The sequence below is a fragment of the Pseudochaenichthys georgianus genome, chromosome 12, assembly GCF_902827115.2.
Source record: "Pseudochaenichthys georgianus chromosome 12, fPseGeo1.2, whole genome shotgun sequence".
NCBI classification, from domain to species: domain Eukaryota; kingdom Metazoa; phylum Chordata; class Actinopteri; order Perciformes; family Channichthyidae; genus Pseudochaenichthys; species Pseudochaenichthys georgianus.
The window spans coordinates 11,087,908-11,108,916 of NC_047514.1; the positions used below are offsets into that span (position 1 = coordinate 11,087,908).

A 21,009-nucleotide genomic window follows, 5' to 3' on the forward strand; every position below is an offset into this window, starting at 1 on the left:
ATGTCTTGGATGGAAACACCCTTGAACAAAGCCCAGGATATAGCCAGTCCACGAGTAGAATGAGCACGCAGGCCCATTGGTGCTTGCAAACCCTGACTCGTATAAGCCAGAGCAATCGCTTCCACAATCCAGTGGGAGAGCCGTTGCCTGGTAACGGGCTTGCCCTTCTGAGGGTTAGCCCAGGATATAAAGAGTTGGTCATTACAACGAAACTCTTTTGACCTGTCCATATAGATGCGTAAAGCACGAACTAGACACAGCAAATTCGGCCGCTGTTCCTCAGAGGAACACAGTGGCGGAGGAAATGCCTCAATGTCAATTGGGGTACATGAGCCAACCACCTTAGGTATAAAGGCAGGGTTGGGCTTCAGCAACACTCTCGTTTGCCCCGGGGCAAACTGAGTGCATGAAGGATGTACAGAGAGCGCATGAATGTCACTGACTCGCTTGGCAGATGCCAGGGCCAGTAACAGCACTGTCTTCAGTGACAGGTGTTTCATGTCAGCTTCTTCCAGGGGTTCAAATGGAGGTAGAGTGAGCCCATCTAAAACCACTGCCAAGTCCCATAAGGGCACCAGTGACCTGGAAACAGGGAGGAGCCTGCGAGCCCCTTTCATAAAACGGGAGACCAAAGGATGTTGGCTAGCCGTCTTTCCCTCAAAGCCCACATGGCATGCAGCAATAGCAGCCAGGTCCACTTTGATCGTAGAGAAAGCTCTGTGTTTATCAATCAAGTCCTGTAGAAATGATAAAATCACCCCGACAGGACATTGAAAAGAGATGTGCCCTTTTTGAAGGCACCACTCCTCAAACACCCTCCACTTACAGTCATAGAGAGACCTGGTGGAGGAAGCTCTCGCACTCTGAATAGTGTTTATCACCTTCTGAGGGAGCCCCACTGTATTCAGATTGTACCACTCACGGGCCAGGCCCATAGTGCCAAGCGCTCTGGGTGTGGGTGAAAGATCGCCCCCCCCCCCCACCTGAGACAGTATGTCCCTGCGTAGTGGAAGCTGCCACGGCTGCCCGCACAGCAGCTGATATATCTCCGCCAGCCAGTACATTGCAGGCCAGTGCGGAGCTATCAGGATAAGTGTGTGGCGTTGTTCTCTCACTCTGGCCAGAGTTGGGGGTATCAGAGCCAGGGGTGGGAACGCGTACAGAAGGACCGGAGAACAGCTGACATTGAGCATTTTCTTTTGATGCGAACAGATCTACCGCGGCTCGGCCGTAACGCACCCACAGCTGACTCACAATTATATATAGTGGTGCACCTCTGGACAGCAGATCCGCCCCGAGGTTCATCACTCCTGGTACGTGCGTCGCTCTTAGAGAGAGGAGACGTCCGCAGCTCCATAAGATCAGTTTGCGTGTCAGCATGTGTAACTGGAGAGAACGCAAACCCCCTTGACGGTTTATATACGATATTGTGGTCGTGTTGTCTGTCCTCACGAGGACATGATGTCCTCAGAGAAAAGGCAGAAAGCGTTTCAGGGTGAGGAACACCGCTAAAAGCTCCAGATAATTTATCCCTCACAGGTCGACCTTCGTATATACCCCCCCAGCCCGTCAGACATGCGTCTGTGGTGACCACCTTCCGCGATAGGACAGCACCCATAGGCACGCCCCGTACTATAAAAGTCGGGTGTAGCCAGTGGCGCAGAGCCATTACGCATTTCATAGTGACCATCACTCTCCGTGCGCCATGACGCGCGGGGTCCAATCTGAGGGCAGCTACCCAGCGCTGAAACTCCCTCATGTGTAAGCGTCCCAGTCATACCACCAGAATGGCTGACGCCATGAGCCCCAGCAACCACAGACATGACCTGAAGAGAACATATTTGCGTGGCTGGAAATGAGCGAGGCAAGCCCTGAAGGCTTTCACTCTCTCTACTGACAAGCGGGCTGTAAAGGGCACCGAATTCAGGCGTAGGCCCAGGAAGAGTACAGTCTGGGCTGGGGACAACATGCTTTTTTCTGTGTTTATTACGAAACCCAGGTCGAGCAGGTGTTTTACGAGGACATTCGTCTGCGTAATAGCCTCTTGCTCCGAACGTGCGAGAAGGAGCCAATCGTCCAGATAAGTTGCCAGGCGAATACCCTGTTGTCTCAACGGGGCTATCGCGGCTTCCGTACACCGTACAAACACTGGCGGGCTGAGAGACAGACCGAAGGGAAGTACTCTGTGCTCGTAACAGACACCCTGAAAGGCGAACCTCAGATATTTCCTGTGTGGATAATATACTGGGATGTGAAAATATACGCATCTTTCAGATCGACTGATGTGAACCAGTCGTTTTGGCGCACGAGACGCAACAGAGATGTGTGAGTGAGCATTCTGAATTTGTATCTTTTGAGATATTTGTTCAGAGCTCTCAAATCTAGTATAGGCCGAATTCCGTTCCCTCCCCGTTTGGGAACGAGGAAATACTTGGAATAAAAGCCGCTCTGACTCTGTTCGGCGGGTATTATCGATATAGCCTTATTTTCTAGTAGCGAGAAAATATCTTGCTCTAGAATATGGGCCGACTCTCCCCGGGCCTGTGAATACAGAATGCCCGAGAAGTGAGGGGGGTGACAGCGAATTGGAGCCTGTAGCCCCGTGTTACTGTCTTGAAAACCCAAGCAGAATCTGTGAGCATCCTCCACGTTTCGCTTCTCAAAGCGAGCGGAGATGTCACAGCTCTGTCGTCTGCCCTCAGTGTCTCTATTTGTTGTGTTATGGGGCCCTCTCGTGTCTGAACACAGTGGTACCCCAGGTTGACAGCGCCCTTGGCTTCAAGCCTGGAAACGACAGTGGAAAATGATTTATTTTGAAACAACAATGATGACATGTGTTTGTGTGACTTAAACAGGCAGCGGAACTTGCTGTCTTTGATGTTAAGTCCATTTCCCTGATGGCGCGAACTTGAGGATGACGTTCTGGCATCACTCGAGGCGGCGGGAAGATGGGGGCATGGTGGCACCCCGAAAACACATGAGCATCCAACACTGGAACGTGCTCTGGAGCTGGGGAACAGGGAACTTCCAGCTCCTTTATGGAGGAGAGGAGAGGAGGCTGTCAGGCCGCCCGCTTCTTCTTCCTTTCCTGGTGGCTGAAAACCTGGGTCGGCTGCGCCTGAGCGGCAGCTGCCGGAACCGGAGATTTTCTTGGCCAGCTCCCTCTTACCTCGTGCCTGGGCTGGGGACCCGGGACGGGCTGCGGTCTCTGCTGCTTCGGTATTTTGAACCGGGCAGGACGTGAGACAGCTTGGGTGAAGGCCTGCCGCGGGACCATTGGAGGTGGCGGCTGGACCCTTCGGGAGAGACAGAGCTGGAGAGCCTCGTCTCCCTTCCTTTTTGACTCGCACCTCAGCTGCATTGAAGCTAGAGCGGAGCCAAATATTCCCTCGGGAACAATAGGCATGTCCAGAACATCCTCTTTTTCCCGGTCTGGAAGGTTGGTCAGGTTGAGCCACCTGGCTCTCTCCTGTACCACCATCATTCCCAGTGCTTTGCCCGTGGCTTGGACTGCACAGCGCTGCACACGGAGGCAAATGTCCGTGATCGCTGCGATCTCGTCCCACACGGCAGGCTCAGGTCTGCTCGACATGTCTTCGCAGAGCTCCGCCTGGTAGGCGGTCAGCAGCGAGGAGACGATGAGTGCCCTGGCGGACAAAGCTGTGGCTTTATAGGCCCGTTCGGTCATCGCTGACTGGAACCGGTCTGCCTTTGCCGGTAGCATGGGGTTCCTGCTCGGTGTTGAAGCCAGCCTCGGTTGGAGGTGGGCTGCCACCAGCGGTTCCATGGGCGGCATGCGGAGCAGGCCGAGCCTCTCCATACCGTCACAGTCCATGGAGGAGGCACCCTGGATTGGGGCCTTGTTGCTAAAGGGACGGTCTCTCCACGAGACCGACACCTCGTCCAGCATCTCCGGAACGACTGGAAGGAGCTGCCTCTTCGTCCTCTCTGCTTGGGGCAAGTTCTTCCCCTCGTAGCGAGATCTGGAGGTCTCCTTGGCCACTTCCGGCCATGGGATGTCCAGTCTGGACGCAGCGCGTTGACACACGGCCTGCAAGTCCATGCTTAGGACGGGCGAAGCTGGTGTGCTCTCGCCTGGGGGAGCGGACATCGCTCCCGGTTTAGCAGCCTGAGCCGATGAAACGAAGATGTCATCATCATCTGAGTCGGACAGGAGGAACTCAGAGGTATCCTCTTCGTCCTCCATGTAGTCCAACTCCAGGACATCCTCCGCGGGTGGAACCATGGTGAGGTCAAATTGGGAGCCCCAGCTTGACACAGCGTGGGGCTCCGCTCTCGCGGCTCTTGCCGCCACCGGGTCCCAGCCTGAAACGGCGTGGGGCTCCGGTTCAGCGGCTGTTGCTGTTGTTGAGCCCCAGTCTGACACAGCGCGGGGTTCAATCTCTGCAGCGGACGCCACCATGTCTTGATTGCCGGACGGCGAATCAGCGGACATGAGGGGGTCCTGTCCCGACAAGCTAGCTTCGCGTGCTAACCGTCGGCGGAGGCTCTTCATGGTGAAGCGGGTACAATGCCCGCACGAGCCGGGGTTATCGATAGCCTCCCGGGCATGTTCCAGCCTGAGACAGGACGAGCAGACCTGGTGTGAGTCTGTGCCTGAAATCTTAAACCCGCAGCCGCATAGCCGAGCCTCCGAGTCCCTGACTCCTCTGGTGTGAGAGAGAGAAGGGTCCATCTTTGATCGCCGGGGTGTCGGCGTGGAGTGGACACGCTATTAACAGGTACGTTACTGAGAAAAAATCCAACCTTGCCGTTAGTCCGAAAGGAAAAAAGGCGACGGTGTAGATTTTATTCTTTAAAGAATATTAACTGGTGTGTTAATACTTTTTTTTTATCTCTGTCTCCTCTGGTGTGAGAGAGAAAAGAGAACGTCCTCTTTACCGTGGTGTCGGTGTGGAGGGAAGAACAAACCAGCAACAGGTATGTTACTAGCTTGAAGAAAAAATCAAACCTTACCGTTATTTCGACAGAAAGAACGGCGAGGCAGATTACAATATTAACTGGTGTGTTAATATTGCTCAGTCTTCTTGCAAAGCAAAAAAGTAACCGGCAAGCGCCCGTCGACCGAATGTTAGCTTTGGGTTCAGTCTGTGGACCGTTAAGCTAGCCCGGTTACTGATAAATCGAGATGTGCTCTGAAGCGAGAAGAGGTGTTTGAATGACGCTGCGTCGTAGCGCAAGCTACTTAAAGGGTGGGTGGATTCCCTGTCAAGATCACCAGCCAATCAGGATTGGCGTAATGAGATTGATGCTTCTGTTTGTATACGCGTTGAGGCGCATCCCATAGTGAGAAATCGAACGGAGTGTTATGAATGAGAACAAAGATGGCGCATTAGAAATGGCACTAATGGTATGAAATTGGGTGTGTAAAATACAATTATCCCCAGACTAATTTGATCTTGTTGTATTCTGCTCTGTCATTGCTCATCTAAAACCACCACCACGGAAAATCATGGTGTTATCTTAAAAAAAGGACTCTCTCTACATCCCTATACCATCCACAATTGTAAGCGGAAATAAGCGGAAAGCAGTGGAAATATTAATGATGGGGAAAGCTACAAAGGAAAACTTCTCAACAAAGCAATCCACTGTTTCAGCATCGACCAATCAGCAGAGAATGTATACGAGGCGCGCAGCTCATTGATCTGCTCATGGCAATAAACCAACAGCCAATCAGCCGGCCTGCTTCTACTCTATTGTTCTTCCAATGCCAATATTATACATCCTGCATGTGTCTCTTTATCTGTCCTTTTCTAAACAATTCCAGCAATTAAATCATTTTATTCTCTTGTTTGATGCAGAGACTGCAGTGCACGTGTGGTTTTGACTGGGACGAGGCCAGGCAGAACAAACACACACATTATTGAAATTTGCACAGCAGGATAGCCTCCAATATACAAGAAAATGTGATTGCAAGATAGCATTTCCACTTAACTGCACTTACTATAGGCAGGGGCGGACTGGGACTACAAATCAGGCCGGGACTCTCGACCGGCCCACTTCGGTACCGCCGGCCCACCTCGGTACTGCAAGTAAATTGTCAACGGGGGGGGGTGCTAGTGACTTATCCGACCGGCCCACCTCGGTGCCGCAAGTAAATTGTGGACGGGACGGGGGGTGCCAGTGACTTATCCGACCGGCCCACTTCAGTACCGGCCCATCGGGATTCGCCCCTGACTATAGGGCTCTGACAATGCTCAAAATAAAGATAAATTAGTCTATCGCCATTGCTTCTTGAGTTTGGATGGCTGACTCCAATGTCTTTGGCTGAAGAAATTACACAGTTGGAGAAGTTAAGACAGTTAAGTGCCAGGCAAAATAAAATGGCTAAATATATTCTGTGTAGGAATCAGTTAAACATGAAAGTGCAAAAAGGCAGTGTGTCGTAACCAGTTACTGCAGAATCAATGAGGCAAATTCCCTTCAAAAATTAAACTCGACTGATAGATAGTGTTTATTTGATTACTTATAGATACTTGTAGTTAATGGTGTTTTCTTAGCATTGACTTGTGTTGGCTCGAGTGCTACTGCCTGCAGCTTCAGGCTCATAATTTTTTTTTAATACGGAACATACATTCAGACCAAGCAGGGAATACTTAGCTGCTGCCTGTTAAGCCACATTAGTTCATCTAATGTGTAAATTACTGAAGCAGATATTTGAAAGTCAAGGGAAAATATTAGCCTTTTTACAAAGTTACAAAGCTGGTTTATTTTGCCTTGAGGGCCAGAAGAGGTGTATGGAAACCAGGTGTGACACATCGCTCTGTGGCCGAGCATCAAATACAACAGAGAACTGTAGCTGCTTCTTTTTTTTGTGGACTCCCTCCAATGGGCTACCTTTTCAGACATTCAAATATACAAAGACGTGCACCGTGTACACTTTGTAACACGTGTACACAAACAGTCTGTTTCCTTTCCGCTCAAAATGCAGGTTCTCAGGAGGAGAGAAAACATTTCTGCAGACATAATGTACACAAACGCTCACAAACGCCCTCTGTTTCGGTGAAGAACAGGCACTGTATGGTCTCTTTACATCACTAATTTGAAATAGTTTGTACTGTTTATGGAAAAATACATGTTCATACAGAGGTAGAAATCACTCAATTCTGAATAGCAGAGACCTGCATGGTCTATTCTTTCTTTCCTGCTGGTTAGCTGCAATTAAGGATAATCATAATTTAGATATCACTGTCATAGTCATATGCTTACCAGGTAAAAATAAAAAGACTGCCACAATGAATTTTTCTTTCCTCACATGTCTTGTGTTTCTTTAACCTGTGGTTCGCTCATAAACTGGGAAGGTAAACTGTAGCACCATGGGAACATTTCAAGAAGAGACAATTTGAAGGTAACTGTATTAACAGAAGAAGAAGAAGTCTGTTGAAAAGCAACAGCATCATATACAAACATCTCATAAGTCAGCATTATGTTATAGCCATAGTAAAAAGCTGTATGTTTCACATAAATTAAGATTCTGAGAGGGCTGACTACAGCATGCAAATACATTCTCATTCAGGAGTCAGTAAAAAAACTAAAATAATAGTAATTCTAAAAAAGATAAGATTGTCATCTTAACCTTTACCCAGATGATTGTGCAGTAAAATACATTTCTCTCATGGGATAATAGAGTTTATTTTTTTATGCAGGCTTTATTTTTCCCTTTTCTACTAATACAAGTCACTCGTGTGGATATTGACCATTATTCCCAAAATGGAAATTCCTCCACGATTAACTTAAGAAGGACCTGGTTAGTTTTTTGTGTGACATTTCCTCCCACGGTCCAAAGATCAGGTGAAGTGGAAAGTATAATTGCCCGTAGGTGTGTATGAATGTGGTTGTCTGACTTTAGGTTTTGGCTAGAAACTCTAAAGCCTCTTGCCAATGCATGCTGAAATAGCTTCCAACTATGAGCAGGATAAGTGGGTGTAGAAAACAGATGCCGGGTCAAATTCATCTCTTTGTTCCCTGCCCACATGCACAATCATGCAACATAAAGGTTTGCCCTTACAACAAAATAAATTAAGTTTCAACACAGCAGACCACTCCTTTTAGTCTGAAAGGTGAGCTTGTTTTGGTGTCCGGTTAGTGCTTGCCTGGAGCTACTGTGAGACCAAAACCGGATACTTAGTAGGAATTCCCAGGCGGCTTTTTTCACATCCAAGACACTTATACCAGCTAGGAACTAGTCTGGACTTATACCCCACTGCAGAGTGTGTGTGTGTGTGTGTGTGTGTGTGTGTGTGTGTGTGTGTGTGTGTGTGTGTGTGTGTGTGTGTGTGTGTGTGTGTGTGTGTGTGTGTGTGTGTGTGTGTGTGTGTGTGTGTGTGTGTGTGCAGGGGCGCCGTAAGGGGGTGAACAGTTAGGACGATTCTAAGGGCCCGTGACTGACAGGGGCCCAAACAATTTTAGAACATTAAGAAAGAAAAAAGTGATATATTTTCATGGGGCCCAAAATCCCTGGTGGCGCCCCTGTGTGCGTGCGTGCGTGCGTGTGTGTGTGTGTGTGTGTGTGTGTGTGTGTGTGTGAACATGTGGTGAAATGTGTGCAGACTGCATGAAGAGTATGGTGATGTGATATGGTGGCTGTTTGAGCCTGCGGCATCCCACCAGGAAGTGTCGGGTCTATTCTATAGACATGTGGAAAGACTACATTACACATTTTCAATTTCCCCTCTCTCTTCTCTTTTTTCACTCAGCTTTCCTAGTTATATCCTTTTTTTCTTTTGTCCCCACAACAAAGAGACAGACAAGTCATTGATGACAGACGGATATCAGAAACTAGATCCTCTTTTCGCACTTCTTACCTCTCCTCGATGCGAACCCAGAGGTCGTTGAAATGCCGGTGCCGCTGTTTCTTTTGCTTGTTCCTCCTCTTTTTCTTCAGCATTTTCCGCTCCGCTTTCTCCAGCATCTCCAGGCTATCGGCTGGCAGCAGCATGTGGGGCAACAGATCGTCCTCCAAGGAACGCCCCTGATCGTCCTCCTTGTGGGGAAGCTCGTGGAAGAAAGGCTCCAGAAGAGGGGACTCATCGTAGAGGTCTTCTGACTCTGGAGATGATGCTCTCCTAGAGGGCGCACATCACAGAAATATGAGACACTTGTAAAGAAAGAGCTAGAAGGATTTGCCATATTTGCTTAGTTGATAACTCTTGATTTGAGAGGTATGAGCTTGTGGAATTATTTATGTTGTTATTTATGTAATCAATAGAACCAAGACCAGCAGTACCTTCTGCATTTCAAAAATGTGTTTTGTTTGCATGCAAATAACGCAGAGTCTCAACCATGCTTATTTTCCTCTATTTCTATTTTTATTTAAATGCAGGCTGCTGTCAGTGGGGTGCATGGTAGTGAAGGTTTGCAAATTCTCCTCATGGGCCGAATTGATGCCAAAACATAATTAATTTTGGTTTTGGAAAGACCAACTCTGGTCCACCAAAAGCCAAACATCTTCGAGAAATCAACTGCCTGTGAGTATTATCCTGAACAAATGGATTTATGGCGAATAAATGGATTATGCTTGTTTTTGTGATTCATTGTGGAATTGTTCTCCTTATTTGTCCTTTGGAATCCACTGTAACTGTTCTGAACCCAGCCCTACTAAAGCTGCTTCTCCATGATGAGATAAGCTACAACATTTTCAGAGCTACAGTATCTCGAAAAGTCTGATGATTAAATATTTAAATTAAGATTTCCAGTAGAGTAGGACCTAGTGGACACGCCATTAAACAAGGTTTCAAAATCCATCTTAGAAAGGACAATATGACAAAATATACAATATTTCTGTAAAAAAATTAAAACTGACTGTTACAATACGTTACGATGCGATACGTTAATACTTTAATGGTCAGATCAAGTCTGAAATTTGACTTGTATCACAGCGGCTCCTGTACTGTACTACTGGAATAGGAAGAATATCATCAAATATTTTGATACAAGGTCTGGTATAATGGTGCAGTTTAGCAGATATATCCATAGATATATTTCCAGACCCAGGTATTGTTTAAAAGATGAATTCCAGAGATGAACCTATGAAAGCAATGTAGTGTGATTGGGTCACACACAGGTTCATCTCAGGCTCATAATCCTACATCAAACGTGTGTGAAAAAGTGTGTGTGAAAGTAGACTCACTCATTCATTGAGTCACACACACAGAGCACAGATCTGCAGAGATAGCCACCCGCACAGTGTGCTATGCTAGACTGCACTACATGCTTCACAGCAGGAGGTATGAGCCCTGCTTAGCTCGGCCTTTTCAACAACACTTCACTGGTGGCTGGTGGGGATTTTATCAGATGTATCTGTGTAAGGATCTACATAGAGCCCATTGGAAAAGGAACATCAGCATATTGTTTTTCCTAACTCTAAAGTAATCCAAATATTAGATCCCGACAGCTTTCCCTCCGTCTATCAGACTTCCTTTTACAAAAATCTGAAGTTTGTTTATGATAAATGATTGAATACCACAGTTTATTCTCAAATCATATAACTACTACTTTTGACAATATCTGCCAATCATTTTGCAATGTAAATTAAAGTATATTAAGACAACATTAAATATACTTTTTACCCCTTGCACACAATGAATCATACACATTTTACTTGAATGTAAGTAAGTATTTGCTTTACACGTTAATCACAGAGTACCATGTTAGGCATCAGCTAATCTAATGTATACACTGTAATATTTATCATATTATCATAATTCTATTTTATTCATTCATTTATTTATTTATTAATCCTGGTCATCTACATGACCATCCGAAGCTGTGTGCACTACTTGCTGGTCGAAACTGTTAGACCTTTTAATCTGTGTTTTAATATGTCTGTTTTTAAAGCACTCGCTGGAGCAGTGACTATACATCTCGTTGTATTCTGTACAATGACAATAAAAGCTTTTGAATTTTGAATTGAATTGAATCTCTTGATCAACAGCTTGTCAAATAACAAATAATGTCGAGATAATTGTGAATCATGTACATTTAGTGCTGACATTTCAAAGCCAATGAGTGTCTTTTTATAAACTTTTTTTTTATAATAATTATGTGATCACCAACTTCAACTAAAAAATAACCCTTTATTATGACGAGGCGAGGAAACAAGGGGCACCGGTAGAATCGCTTAACAGATAAGTAGAGTGCAATTGTTCATCATTTGCAGACAACACGTTTTCTTTTCTTACAAGGTCAAATAGAGCTTGAACATCTGTTTTGGGTCTACAAATGAACACAGAACAACTACAGAGTTGTGCTTGGAAAATGATTTCCCATTTGAGATTCAGTCAGTGAGAAAGTTGAAAGAAATGTATATTCCTGTCAGGGCCATGAGGCAGCGGTTGCCCTGGTGAATATTGACGGGACCTGAAACCTTACCCCCATTTAAGTGATAAAATATGGGCCTTGGAGTTTGACAGACTTGTGTTTTGAGAAGAAATCATAATGGGCAACAACTATGGCGAAACACAATATTTTCTGCTTGGTTATCTATCTGTCAATTTTGTATTTTTCACTTTCCACGCTATTTTCTTTGTCAGGCTCCTCCGTCTTCTCTTGTTACACAGACATTTCTTACGCTTTCAAAATTATTATATAAAACATGCTGGAACAGAAACGGCCCCAAGCATATTACTCATTCATCTTTGTCTTCATGAATTACTCTACTTGACCCATTATGTTTTTCATAATAAATCGTTTTAAAGTTGATTTTCAGATTTTAATGGTTGTATGGGTAAAGTTTAAAGGTATTTTGGATGTTTTAACTGAATCAGGCAGCCCAGCAATTTTCCTTTTCCTGTTGTTAGTCAAACAAAACCTTTTTTTTAATTTTGGTTACAGATTACGCAAACATAACAATGTCAAGCATTTAAATGATATTTGGTGAGTTTGACTCATAAACGATACAAAGTAAAACGCTGCATGAAAGTACAATGATTTTAAAAGGGACATTTGGATTTCTGGAGAATGAATCAAATTTTTAAAGGTAAAAGCGTATATCAAATTGGAAGATGTTGTGTCTGTGAGTGCGTGTGTGTGTGTGTGTGTGTGTGTGTGTGTGTGTGTGTGTGTGTGTGTGTGTGTGTGTGTGTGTGTGTGTGTGTGTGTGTGTGTGTGTGTGTGTGTGTGTGTGTGTGTGTGTGTGTGTGTGTGTAAGGGCCTTTGGGCAGTAAACGTACCTGTTTATGGGTTGCCCAGCAGGGGTGTGCTCCACCTCGTATCCCTGGCGACGAAGCACATCAATGACTGTATTGTTGCCGAGAAAGTGACCTGCGACCAAAAAAACACAAAAGTGATGACCTCCACTTCTGAAAGCTAATGAGGAACTGCAAGCAAATTGAAACAAGACATTTACTACCCTTCTAACTGCACTGTTTCGGGAGATCACAGGAATACCCAGTCATGATTTAAATACAGAAACTAGAGGTGCCACTTGGAGCGCAGACCTCTGCCAAGACCAATCTACTCCAACATTGTAATGGTTCTTCCTTATCCGCTGCTAGACCCTTCCACCAAGTTTCATCACAAATTGGGACACTAGCTTTTCCGTACTGCTGCTGTCAAACAAACAAACCAAAAATATGTCCGACTTTATACGTGTTAAATGTGGAGTAGGAGCTGGGAGGCAGTTAGCCTGGTTTAACATAAGCAGCGATTGAATAAAATAGGCTTCAGAGATTGCAATAAACATAATTAAGCTTGTTGAATTAGGCTGCGTGTTAACAAGCTAAGCTAGTTGCTTATGGCTTCAGTACCTTATTAAACAAAAACACATAACAATGAAATAGATCTTTCGATATTCTCGTCTAAATGTTGGTACTTGCGTACCATGCTGCAAATGGATCTGGCCCTTCCTACATCCAGGACATGGTTAAACTCTACACCCCAGCGCGTGCTCTACGCTCTGCATCAGCCAAACGACTCGCTGCACCCTCGCTGCGAGGGGGACCCAAGTTCCCATCAGCAAAAACACGTGGGTTTGCTATCCTGGCTCCTAAATGGAGGAATGAGCTCCCCATTGAAATCAGGACCGCAGATAGCTTACACACCTTCCGGCGCAGACTGAAAACTCATCTCTTTCGACTCCACCTCGAGCGATAGAATTACTAACAAAGAACTGCTAACAGAGCACTTATATACTAATAAAGGACTGGCTTATCTAAAGCCAGTTGAGTAGCACTTTAAATGCTTGGCTCTATGAAACCTGATGTACTTATATGATTCTGTTTTCTTAAAGGTTGTGTCTTCCTGGTCGAATGCACTTATTGTAAGTCGCTTTGGATAAAAGCGTCAGCTAAATGCAATGTAATGTAAAAAGGTTGAACAGTTAATGTTTCCTTGGGTCCCTTCAAACTTCTGCTGGCTCCTCAACGCTTCAGTTTATAACTTTAATTTTTTCCCCTACTTTCATACTTAATCGCCTCTAATCACCTTTTTTCTCTGCTTTTCCATTTTCATAGACTCTCCTTTGTTTTCATTTACTTCATTATCCTTCTTCCTCTATGCTTTAACCCCCCTTGTATGTGCCACCTTTCAGTCCCCCTCCAATATTCATCTCTCCATTCTCCTCCTCCCCTATCTCTAACTTCCCCCCTCTTCCTCTCGTTCTCGCTCTGACCCTCTCAGCTACGTGAAGTGGGGGCATTGAGGCTTCAGGTTGCCATGTCAAGAGGTCTCCATTCTTCCCTTCACTCTGACAAGGGGGAGCAGGGGCCCATTGTTTGGGTCTGCTCAGCCGTGGTACCACGGAGATGTGTAAACAAAGAGCCCCGGCACTTTAATCTGGCCCAGAGCCTACGATAGAGAGGTCGGCCTCGATGCACTATGGGTGCCATGATGCTGACCCATCTCTACGACTAATACGTGCTGGCTTAAACTTTGTCCAAGTGGGTAAAAGCTTTAGGAGATGACTAAAGGGAAAACTGAAAACTGCAATGTCAACATTTGATCTGTGAATTTGATAACATCTTTCTTTACTTCTAGGTGAATGCAAGTACTTGTGCATGTCCCATGTGCATAAAGCTTGGTAGACCTTGAAAACATGAAAAAGCCATGCTTAGCTTTTTTATTTTATTTCTTAAGTTGTTTTGAAGTCTTTCTTTACAATTTTTAAGGAGTGCTTTTATCTCATTGATGCACCTATCTAAATAATCTAAGAGCTCTCCTGGGAGAAGAACAAAAGAGGCGAGCATTTATTTTCTGCTTTTGAGATGAAATCATTATCAATACAGGTGGTCAGTTAAAAGAATACCCAGCAGCTCTTAAACTCTCCATGGGAGTTGGAGAGAGGACAGAGGGACAGAGTTTCCCAGCCTGCCCACGTCTAGGAACAACTCAGTGTGATTTATGTGAGTTTACGTCAGAGGATTAAGGTGGGACAAATGGGGCTGTTCGGCACAATGTAGGGCCACAGAAGGGTGGGCGGACTTCAAATCTTCAAAGGCACACACATACAAATACGTATACACACGCAAATTATAGTAGGAGGTAAACCATCAATTCTGACATGTCCCCAAGGGAATTCAATGTGTTTTTTGGGGACTGGGTTTTAAAAGTTGAAGCCCTCCATCCCCAGTGCAATTATATGCTTTAGAATGTAAAAGGTATTTAAGTTACCATGCGGCAGAAAAAAAATCTTAGAAAAAGGTTAAAAAAAAGTGTGGTAACATCTTATCAACAAATCTGTTTTCTCCCTATAATATTAATCTCTACAACTGGATGGAGCCAACTATACTTGTCTCACTGTATGGATCAACTGTACAGTTTCACACACTCTAAGGAGAGAACCTATTTTTGGATCACATTTTTTTTTTAATTAAGAAAGAATGACTGCAGCAACCACAAGCATTTCACATAAAAAATATTTCAGACCAGCAGTCCACCTTGACAAGAGCAAGTTTCATACTTCAAAAAAAAGAAAAACCTGCAGCCTGCTGTTGTGCCAAAGTCATGGAATTGCAAATAGAAACGTAATTCAGACACCTTTGATTAAGTATGATTGATGCCCCGGAAAGAGGCAGAAAGTAAAAACAGAAAATAATGTTAAAAAAGTTCAGCATTTTCCTGAAAATGGGCCTCAAGTATGATGTAGCTTTTGGCCACTAACACGTCTTTGGGGCCTTAATATGCCAGGTGATTTGTGACAACTGCCTCTCTGTTTCTTACTCATACTGCTAATAATTGTTATGAAGCAATACCTGTAATTCTGTCAGAAAGAAAAAAGACAGTTTATTGTGTTTGCAAAATTACAACAATGTCGGAATTTTTGTGATATACAATACAAGCCCATGTATTTCCCCCCTTTTTCTTTTAATTGACCGACAGCTCATAGATACTGTCTCGTCCCATGGAGGTACATCATGTTCCAAGCAGAATACTCAATTATCTGAATATCAATCTTGGATCAGTGAAAGAACAATGAATTCCTACAGAGAAACATCAACATCTGATTTACAGAGGACATTCAAAAAGATTAAGTACTCATACAGTGACTCACTGCGGAGACGAAAACTACTTCCATATTTGCTTTCCTATTTCAAACAAAACATACATGATAATTGTAAAAATGCTGATGATTTGGAGCGTACTTGTAAACATTGCAGCACTTTTATGAGCTGTATTAAGTTCTGCCACAGATGTTTTCTCTGCATGGTCCTCTTACACATGTGGATTCACAATATCGCTATCAGTTTTTCTGGTTATTTGTAGTATGCGGAAAATCTATATACTTATTTTTGTTTTATTCCAGTTGATACGCATACAGAGTATCATTTCACTCTCACACTATTGGTCTTAAACAAAACAGTTCTCACTTTTTAACACTTACTTTAACAACAAATCTCCACCTTAAGGCTCAATGTTTCACTTCAGTTTTGTCCTATAGGTTTTCTCAATAAGAAATAGACATATCCATTCATGTTTCTACTAGAACCAGGCCCTCGGGCGATGTTAGGACCCAGCCCACAGTTTAAGAAGCACACTTCTGAAGTGACATATGTGACATCTGACATATATTTCCACAGATTATTTATTTAGGCCAATTTCATACATTTTAAATCTATGAAATGTGCCAAAGTATGTACTTCAATGCACAATATGTAGACTGTATGTGTTTCCAGCAGAGCTGAGCGAGGGGAGATGGTAGAGATAAAGACCAGGAACAGACCTGAAAGCTTTCATTCACAGCAAACTCCATACATGCAGCCACTTTCATACATGGCACCGCTGAGTTGGAGGGTCATAGATTAGCTCATGTCACGCTTATAGAAACGTACAGAGTTGTTATTATATTGACTGAACTTTTCTATGAAGTGACAGTTTCTATAACAGTCGGCCATTGGAGGAATTACAATGGCTGAGGGGTGGTGAGGCTGGGTATACAAAGACACAGCGTTCACACCAAAGACCAAAGTTAATGTCCCATATCCAAGATGCTTTTACGTGAAAGCTTCTAAAACACTTGGTTGAAGTCACAGAAGATTAATCGATTCATCTGCCCATGGTATTTGAGATGAATCATCTGGTCTAAAAATATGTCTATCCCTTGTCTTCAAAGGTCCAAGGTGATGTCTTTGTTCAGTCCAAACATCATAGTATGTTAGCTTAATATGAAATAATAAAGAGAATAACATAAAATATCTGAATCTTTTGCCATTTTAATCTTCAAATCAATGTTCACTTATCCAGTATGTCCATGTCAATTTCCGATTTTAACTTAAATCTCATGAAGACATCAAAGTTTGAAGAATGACTTCCCAATTTGGGAAAAGACACCATCCGAAAAGCATATGAATGCACCATTGGCCTTGGCTTGGTCCACACTACCTGTATGCATTTCTAATTGTATTATCGTTTCCAATTTACAGCTTCTAAATATGAAAGACCAGTTGAAATAAACTGAGTTGTCAGTTAGAAAACACATTTCTAATACGTTTCAGCACACTTGTACCCAGTCAGATGAACATGAGACCACGGAGGTACCCGTCCTTAGAAATACATCCAGTCTCCACAATCAGCAGCTCAAATTATTAGAGCATAAGGTAAGCCTTAAGTAGCGTTCCTTTTCCATACACATCAATATTTACATTACAACTTGTAACCAGGGCCCAAGCAGCAGTTCTCATAACATTACAGCATGTTGGATAAACAAACGCTACAGGCAGAACTGAGGCCATTCTGCCTCGTAGAGCTATTGCTAACTGTTTATGTACACGTGTTCCCTGCTAGTCAGCTGGCCCCACGGCCCATTATCATTACTACTAAGACCCCAATGAAGCCTTTTTTTGGAGAAAATGACAGTGAAGTGTCATGTTTTTTCTTTACTCTGCAGAATGTTTTATTAGGTAGCTTCCTGGAAGTAACGTTTATTGCAAATTACATCAAACCACAAACGTTTGGCTTGAATTTATCATGCAACTGGTTTTAGGCTTTCTATTCCTGCTTAGATATTCGACACTGCAGTGGTTTGAGACACATCAATTGTGCATAAATCACACAGGCAGAAACAGGGATGTTAAAAGAGAGAGTTAAAGCTTTTCAAATGATTGTCAAAAGTAAATAATAGGCTGAAGTTTGAGTCTTGACGTTTCTAGGACATCGGAAGTACTAAGCAGCCAAAGACTTTACTGGAAAATCACTGTTTTGGCTAACCGAGCTGCTGACAGGCAAGTAAAAACTCAGTGTCTTCAACAGTTAAATAGACACAGCCATCCATCCAGTGACAGTCATGTCAAAGACAAATAACAGGAAAATTATTGGGTATCCACTGGCATAAAGACCACACAGTCACCCTGGTGTTTTCCAAACAATGTCAGTTCTATATTAATACACATATCAAATGTCTGGAAAAAACGCATTTGCTTATATAGTGCGTTATCCCTAGTTTTATCATATTGTTAAATGTCTTTGATGGACAGTCTTCCTGTATTATAGCTAAACCTCATCCATTAGCAGTCAAGTGCAATTTGTTTGAAAAGAACAGGACGCTGTTGGTTTCAAATGAGAGACCATTTGATTAAATACTGTCAAGTAAGTTGAGAGTAATTATATGTGGTAGCATTGAAATGGATTATATCAGTCCTGACTTCATCATTCTTTATTCCTTTGTGGTAAGATATATTTAAATTCCCTTAGCATGCAGTTAAACATATGTCATTTTAAAAACAGTTATCTTGGTACCATGCACGTACAAAATGGCAATCCATCATCAATTGTTTAGATATTTCTGTACGGACCAAAGTAGTGAACTCAAGACTGGCGTACAGCAGAGCCACAATGCTGAATAGACGACAGGAAGACAGGAATGCAGCAGCGAAACACTAAGTGCTTTATGTAAATAGTTCTTAACCGCAATTAAATTACTGGATAAGAGCAGTTCATGTTGTTTTTTTAAGTCAAACTTTGATAATTTTGTGGTGTTGAGACCTAAGAGTCTCTTAATGTAAATATAATATTCATCCGAGCAGGCACCAAGATTCTTTACCACTGGATGAGCTACGGAAAAATAGTTTCAAAGATGTATGTTTTCGCCTGGAATCAATTTAGTATGATGTTCTTTTCAGCTATACATTGTCATTTGGATCCCAACTCCATGCAGGATAAGGATATTCCTAAAATAATAGCAATGGAGAGAATGTAAGTAGCCAAAATATATGTTTGGTTAAATATGTCTGCATACAAGCCCACAAATTCAGTTTGGAAGAGGAACCTCTTGCACTGTCAGTGGTTTAAACAAGTCCAAAACCTACATCATATTACATTTTAACTCCAATCTGTTGCATCTTTCAATTTTCCCTCCATTGCACTCTATCTCGTAAAAATAAATGATACACTGTTAAAACAAAAGTACATATGATTCAGCCAAGTAATGTGTGTAGGGATTTAAAAAAAATCATAGATTGACGTAGAACCAGAGTAGTCAAGTTTTAGGTTGAAACAGTCTGAGCCAAACTAAACCTCTGAATGTTGTTTTAATGCTTTTACAGTTCATTCATTAACAATCTGCTGTAAAGGCCTTATTTTAAAAGGTGATGTCATCATTACTTTCAGTCAATTACATTTTAATCCATTAACATGAATACAGCAGAAACATGTTACTAACGCAAAAACAATGCCAAACCTCGTTTTTGTGTATTTCTTAAGTCTAAGTAGGGTTGTGATTCGCTATGTTGGCTTAACATAAAGGAGATACCATTGTATCCCTCTGTAGGATTTATTAAAATGTGTTCGGGCATATCTGTCTTTATTTTTTTTAAATGTGAGTTTGATTGATATTATGTTAGAAATCTGATTCAATGCAAGTGATGCTTTGTTTTGTATTTTTTGTTGTTGACCTGAAAAAAACTGAAATATGTTGCGTTGTTTCGTCTTTATTGCCAGAAGAAACATTTGGTAGACATATGCTTTTGCAATCTACGTCACGAATAATAAGGTGATTTCATAAAAGAGAAAGCCTTTTACCATCTGTTATGAATTTAAAGCCATAAAGTTTAACAAATCCCCATTATTGACACCTCCTTAGAATTGGACAGCTTTTCAATTCTAATTCCTCCAGGATACAGTTCTGAGTGTAAGATACAAGATAGAGATAGCGACAGCTGTGATATGGATGTGTGAATATGAAAGAAACAAAACAGCAGGTCGAAGACACGCACCCACTTCTGTTCCATGGAATAAGCCTTTCTCAAGTCAAGCCAAAGAATGCTAACATGACAACCACCACCAAAACATTTGTCTTTCTATTGCTCTCAGCCATAGTGAGACGCACAGTTCAGAAAAAGGCTGAATTCAATAGGTCACTCCATTATTGTCAAATTGATACCGATCGCTCTTTCGTAAACAGACTGTCGAGATGGTGGGAAGATGATAGACAAGCTGAAGCAAGAAAACAACAGACCTAATGTAGACGAATAACAAGAGATTTCAAGACAGGCAGAAGCGAACATGTCAATAGTTGAATTTAACATGGAAATAAACTCAGGAATATAGACAAAGGGAAAGGGTAAGCACAACAACACGTCAGATGCCAGACTGTGATAGCTGAGGATAAGAGCATCCTTTAAGGACGTCAGTGTGGGGCTCAAACACTTCTCTATTGAGGTTATGTAGACTGTACCTTGACATGGTGCCTATGTAAAGTCTGCTATACAAAAAAGTGTAGCATGGGCAGCTTGAAGTGGTATCTCAATTTGGCATGCAGGTTTTCAACCATTTGCAAAGCGAAACCAGGGAGATTGGGTGTAGAAAATGCACATCTCCAAAGAAAAAAGAAACCAAATATTCTCCAATATCCTTTATCAGAAAACTTTAAACATACAGTAGTTGTAAAGAAAATAGCTATTCTGCTAATAAATATGTTAAAATCATTTGATTTAACCATGAACTAAAGTCTAACAGGGTTCCCCAGCCTCAACACAAAAAACACTGCAGCAGGATTTTCGTCATACTGACTGTTTTTGTATTTCCACTCTCTTTAAACCCAGTTTTTGCCTTTTTTGATCACTACGATTCGCCTTTTCTGTTGTCTACCCTCTATTTGTGTCCATGCTGTAAAAGTCAGTGAAGAAATATCCCTTTTCTTTTAATGAAATTGGCATTTTGTTAATGTAAGGCCATCACTTCAACTTCATCTGTCATGTTCACGTATCATGAAACTTTATTGTTTACCCAAACTAATTCATCATCTAAAAAAAAAGTAGAGTCATCTCAATGTTTCTACGATTTATGTCACACCCCGAGACAAAGGTTGAAGACTGATGTTCTGTTGGGAAGCATTACAGTTACATTTATCATACTGTAGATGCTATTGGAAATGTGGCTGGCAGGAATAATGGAGGAGGTGGTTTGTTTAGCTTGTACAAACAGTTGATGAGTACAATTGCACGCAAGATGTAACATTTCCACCTTCTTTATGATCACTTAATCGTCACTCTGTGTTTTATTTGAGATTAAATATGTTTTTCATTAGACCAAAAGCAGCTAAATTGTCTGCACAAGTTC

General features: G+C 42.8%; 1 protein-coding gene across 1 annotated transcript in view; it reads right to left on the minus strand.

Moving 5' to 3' along the window:
- The window catches only part of trabd2a (TraB domain containing 2A), a 76,769-nt gene that overhangs the window by 1,484 nt on the left and 54,276 nt on the right, over positions 1–21,009 (minus strand). Inside the window, exons 5-6 of the mRNA XM_034096307.1 lie at positions 12,192–12,282; positions 8,826–9,086 (exon numbers count right to left, since the gene is read on the minus strand). Coding sequence (XP_033952198.1) covers positions 8,826–9,086; positions 12,192–12,282 — 352 coding nt within the window. The remainder of the gene's footprint in view (positions 1–8,825; positions 9,087–12,191; positions 12,283–21,009) is intronic.